The sequence below is a fragment of the Salvia miltiorrhiza genome, chromosome 2 (genome assembly GCF_028751815.1).
Source record: "Salvia miltiorrhiza cultivar Shanhuang (shh) chromosome 2, IMPLAD_Smil_shh, whole genome shotgun sequence".
Classification (NCBI taxonomy): Eukaryota; Viridiplantae; Streptophyta; class Magnoliopsida; order Lamiales; family Lamiaceae; genus Salvia; species Salvia miltiorrhiza.
Window position 1 is genome coordinate 72,597,857 of NC_080388.1, and position 6,000 is coordinate 72,603,856.

General features: G+C 34.8%; 1 protein-coding gene across 1 annotated transcript; it reads right to left on the reverse strand.

Moving 5' to 3' along the window:
* Positions 1 to 985, reverse strand: LOC131009959 (uncharacterized). Its single transcript, XM_057937356.1, has 4 exons — positions 968 to 985; positions 476 to 754; positions 133 to 330; positions 1 to 69 (listed from the first exon to the last, which is right to left on the reverse strand). The coding sequence occupies exons 1-4, from the start codon at positions 983 to 985 to the stop codon at positions 1 to 3; spliced, it is 564 nt and encodes a 187-aa protein (XP_057793339.1).
* Positions 986 to 6,000: the final 5,015 nt, after the last annotated feature.

A 6,000-nucleotide genomic window follows, 5' to 3' on the forward strand; every position in this document is an offset into this window, starting at 1 on the left:
TTATTTGTTTATGTGTGAAATCTTGTAGTCATTGCTTCCTTTAGCTTTCATAATCTCAGTTAAACACCCCTGCAATGTCAAGAAGACATTGTTTAGTGTAACTGATGAAAGCTCTTGGAAAAATGTGATTACATTCTGCACTAAGTCTTCAACTGTTATTGCTATCTTGTCATCCTGCAATGATTGTGTAGCCCTAAAAAAACTTAAGTCATTCACATTAAGATCAGAGGAGTTGGCTGGTTGGCAGACTAGGTCAATCTTGAATCCATCACTGTTGGCAGCAGCTATAAAATTTGGATCATCTTTCTTGAAATGAGGTCTTGCATTATCCTGCTGAATCATGATATGTTGTATCCCATCTGATTTTGGTCATTTCTCTTTGATTGCTGGTATAACCTGAAAAAGTTGAGGGCTATATGATGAACCTGAAAATGGTCTGATAGTTGAAATAACTGAATGATGATATGAGCATTACCTGTTTGATTATGCATTCTTTGGTAACCTCTTTGGTTATTGACTGAATTGGCTTGACTTCTAAGACCCCATTTGCTCTGTTTTTCGATTTTCTCTTGGTTGGCTCGACTGTTGTAAATGGAAAGATCCCAATCTTTCCATCGAATAATTCTTGCCCATCTGCTGAATATTGTGGCCTACTGACAGCGCACATAAACATCACTTTTGTGATGAAACGTTTGGACTTTGTTGCTCTATATAGGTCTGTTTCATCAGGGAGTAGGTAATATCTGTCCGATGTCTTAGTCATATAGAACCATTTCTCATCTATATGAACAACATTGTGCATGCTTTGATAACTGTACCTTGCGATTGATGCATCATACACAACATTGCTTAATTAATACTTCATCCTTGCTATCTTGTTCACATCAGTCAAGAGTGGTTTGATTGCATTTGTATGTGGTCGTAGTTCCTTAAGTTTTATCCACTTCCCAAGTAAGCTTTTACTAACCTGAAGCTTGACAGCCATTTTACGTATAGTAGACCTCTCTAGAATGGACAATGATTTTACTTTCTCAATATCCAATTGTTTCATATCTTTATGTATCAAACCTTTGCGAGGTGTTGTGAACAGTTCATGGGTACCTGACTTAATCATTTCTTTTGTTTTGCTCCAGACACGGCGTACTGTTCGGCTCCGTATTCCATACAACGAAGCTGCCTCCTTTTGTACTCCATCCTACAATTTCCCGTTGCTGCTTTGTGCAAGAAGCCAATGAGCCAAAGCATTTTTCTCTTCTGAAGTTAGGACTTTTCTTTTGCTTGTGAACTCCATTTGTGTAAATTTTCCCTTAACTGTGTAAGATGAATTAGTGCTATAATAGTGATATGTCCTTGTGTTTAAATAGAATCTGAATTTCAGAATTTGGAGGGAGTCGAAAATTTGTGGCCTTCCCTTCATAAATTTTCAGGAATTGAAAATTTATGTGATTGCTGTATTTGTTTGTTGTAAATGATGGGTCCCTTTTTAATAAAAAAAAACGGCTGCCTCTTAATGAGGAAAGAGAAATTAAAAACTTAATCAATTCTCTAATTGTTTGCACTTTATAAAAAAGTGAGACCCTCTCTCCAGTCAAGTAATAAAAATACACTTTTTCTTAAAATTCGTGTTTTTTTTCATATAGGCTTTTAATTGGTGGACGGAGTAGTATTATTCTTACAATCATTACTTTTTATGGAATTCAGAGACAAGCTATTTCACTCTTTATTCTCTCTCTTGCCTTTTCTGAGTTTTCTCTTCTCTCACAATCACAGACAAGCTATATCACTCTGTTCATCCCCTCTCTCTGGCGTCTCCTCCGTCCGTCCGGGGAGCGTCGCCGGTCCTCGCCGCCTCCGGCGCGGGGAGGCCGGAGTCTCTCTCGCTCTCCTTCTTCATTTCATCCTCTTCCCCCAATTTCTCAAATTAGAACTACCTAGGTTTTCTTTAAATTTTCCCTTCAATTCCATTCCTCCGGTGAACTCCGTCGTCGCACCGCTGCCGTCTTCCCCGTCTCAGGTAACTCCTTCTCTTTCTCTCTCTCTGCCCCCTCCCGATTCCCCTCTCTCTAACTTCTCTCTCTCCCCTCTCCACTCATTGTAGCAGCTGAGAATCAGAGTTCGGAATTCGTGATTCAGATCTCGCGATTCTGTCGCGGCAATGGAGTTGCAGAATCCAGCGCAGGAGATGGACGTGCCGACAACCATCACCATTAAGGGGATTTTGGGGTTGTTGTTGTTGAATACGGATCTGAAGGAGAACGAGAATAGAGTAATTTCGCTGGGGATTGGGGATCCGACTGTGTATTCTTATAGGTTTGTCCAGAAATCAGTCTTCCATACTTCTCTCCTGATGAGTTGAGTTCTGTGCCGATCCTGTCCCAGGTGTTGTGCTAGAGGCGCTAAACGCTGAGGTATGCTATTATTTACATTACAGAGTCTTTAGCAGCTCTCTCTATTTTTTTGTCCACAAAAATATTCTCTTGGCACTATATTGCCGATAGTTATGTTCTTCATGAATCCACTTCGAGTAGTGAATAAGAGGGTGTTTGGCTAAGCTTATTTTAAAGAGCTTATAAGATGTTTTAAGAGCTTATAAAATGTAATTTTTAAGAGCTTATAAGTTGTCAAAATGTTTGGATAATTGAGCTTATAAGCTAGATAGAGATTTTTTTGTTAGAGAGAAAATATTTTTTTAGTAAGAAAAAACCGAAGAAAAATAAACTTGAATGATATATAATAAAAATAATAAATTATAGTTAAAAAATATTTGTAAAATGATTGTTGTATATGAGATTATAAAAAAATAAGTTAGGATAGATAAACTTATTTTTTGGGGAGCTTATAAGCTATTGAAACTTATTTTTGGAGCTTATAAGTTGCTTGGGAACTTATTTTGCCAAACACTTTGGTGGAGCTTATAAGCTCCTCACCTATTTGAAGAGTTTATAAGCTCAGCCAAACACCCTCTAAGTATAAAATTTTGTACAGATAAAGGCTTTATTTGCATATTTTTTCTAATTTCTGTGCTTTAGACTTCAAGATTTAGGAAATTATTTCATCCTTGTTACTGAGTGTTACAGATGTTGCTCGTTTATGCTGATTAATGTTCAATATCTTTACTATGCTACTGCCATCACTATTTGAAAGATTTGATTTGTGTTGACAGTCAATCATAGAGCGTAGAATATCAGGGGAGAACACCACTGAATTCTCTTTCACTGATGCAGAATAAGGAAAATGATAAGGGTGGACAACATGTTAATGGTGATGTATCCAACAACTTATCTGATAATTCAAAGATGTCGAGTTTGCTTCATTAATTTCAGTTTTTATGTTAATGATATTTTCCCTTCTTGCAGGATGCTTGTTTTGCAGAGAGCTTACTCAAGGTTGTAGATCATGTAAGCTTTTCTTAGTTAGATGAATGATTTTCTTGATCTGTTTCTGTGTAGATGTTGTCGGTTGAAAATCAAGAAAATCACTGCCGACCCTACTATTGGTGATGTCGATCACTGTCGTTCCGCCATTGGTGTTGCACGAGGTAAGGCCCATGTAAGCACTGTCGTCATTTATTTATTTATTCTTGCCTTTTTCGTTTCCATCTTCCCTATCTGCTTTTGAGGATTAATATTAGATAAATAAAAATATTAAGGCTACTTCCTTGCCAAGGCCCTTGATAATTTCTTCTTTCCTATTCTCTTTTTTCTCTTTTTTTTCTTTTTCGTTTTCTAGTTGGGGTTCCTTTTATGGGTCGAATTTCTGTTCTGGAATGCTTTCATGTTGCAATTCTAAATTCCTTTGGCATTTTCATCCATGTATTTCTGATGCCATTCCAATTTCCAAGAATGATTTCCAGGCAAAGATACAATTTTTTAGACTCCCAAATGCTGAATATCTCTGCATGTGCATGGATATTGGTAATGTTGCACGCTTCATACAAGAAACAGAATTTTAATTTAATTTATTTTATGTTTTTGTTAATTTAGGTTGTGTGTGCTTAATGATAGCATTGTGTGAACGAATCAATGAGCCATACATCTGCTCTGGGGAGTCTTTACCTAACCTGCATAATTTGGGGAAGTCACCCAAAACTCCTTTATTTACCTAACTGTGCATAATTTGGGGAAGTTACGCAAGACTCCTTTTTTTACTAACACAATTCATCTTATTATAATTGAAACTTTGTACCACGATGCCTATATATATACTTGAAAATTAAATTAAATCATAAAATAATTTTATAATTCAATAAATTAAATTAAATTGTATTAGTATAGAAAATAAATCAAAGTAAACCAAGCGTATTAATATCTGGTCATGGAACTTATAAATCAGGCGAATTGTTTATAATTAATTCAGATAAATTTGGAGATTGCAAAAATATCCGGATACATTATCATAAAGAGAATTCGTAACTAATTGAAAGTAAATACGCTGGTAGAAGCTATAAAACAGAAGATACAATTGTGTGAACGGATCAATGAGCGATACATCTGCTCTGTGGAGTCTTTACCTAACCTGATTGTGCATAATTTGGGAAAGTCACGCAAGACTCCTATTTTTACCTAACTGTGCAATGTGCATAATTTGGGAAAATCACGTAAGACTCATTTTCTTTTTAATTTGGATGTCCATATATTTGATCAGTGTGTATATATATATATATATATATAGGAAGATTAAAATAAGAACGTTTCTTAAAATATAAATTAGGAACAATTTTCAGCCCTTAGATCATCAAGATCTACGGTTGATTCATCACTTTGTTGGATAAATTCATGGTCCTGAGTTCGAATCTCAAAGGTAGCAAAAAATTATTTTTCACAATTCATACCTTTATACATAAAATTCATGCATTTTTGCTGGTTCGTAATTCTTAAAATAAGAGTGGTTTATTGAATAACCGCCCCCTATATATATATATATATATATATATATATATATATATATGAATGTTTAAGAACATCATAACCAGGATGACTTTATTAAAATATTTTATTGCTATTGTGATAGTCGTTATGGCATCATCAATATCACCCAACTCACCAAAAAAAGATGAGTCTTCATACAATAAATGTGTCCATGACTGTATGTCCAATTGCGGTCTTAAGATAGGTACGTGCTTCGCTAAATGTGAGAATTATGAGCACTGCAGAAAGCTGTGCCCTCCGTCATCTATGTCATCTGCTAATCGTAAGTAATGTGGTGTCATATATAGTACCTAGTATAACTGTCAAGTATAGTAGTATTATGTATATTACCTAGTATAGATAACGGTTAATAACTGTCACGTAAACTTACATTTCTTGACAGTTATACATATGTATGCTTGACGGTTTGAAACCATCATATATTATTATATAATACATGGCACTCATGTATTATATAATATTTGATGGTTAAAAAGCGTCAAAAAAAATATTGTGAGTGTAGTAGAAAAATATTACTGAGTATATATTATAAAATATTTGACGGTTAAAAAGAGTCGAGAAAAATATTATGAGTGTCGTAGAAAAATATTACTGAGTGTCATGTATTATATAATATTTGACGGTTAAAAAGCGTTGAGAAAAATATTATGAGTGTCGTAGAAAAATATTATGAGTGTCGTGTAGTATATAATACATGATGGTTTCAAACCGTCAAGTATACATGTATAACTGTCAAGAAAGGTAAATTTACATGACAGTTATACTAGGTACTATACATGACACCACTATACTTGACGATTATATTAGGTACTATATATGACACCACTTTACTTAAGGGTTCGTGGAGGGCACAAATGACGGAGGGCGCAGCTTTCCGCAGTGATCATAGTTTCCACATTTAGCAAAGCACTTACCTATCTTAATACCGCAATTGGATATACAGTCATGGATACATTTATTGTATGAAGACAAATATTTTTTTGGTGAGTTGGGTGATATTGAGGATGCCATAACGACTATCACAATAACAATAAAGTATTTTAATAAAGTCATCTTGATTATGATGTTCTTA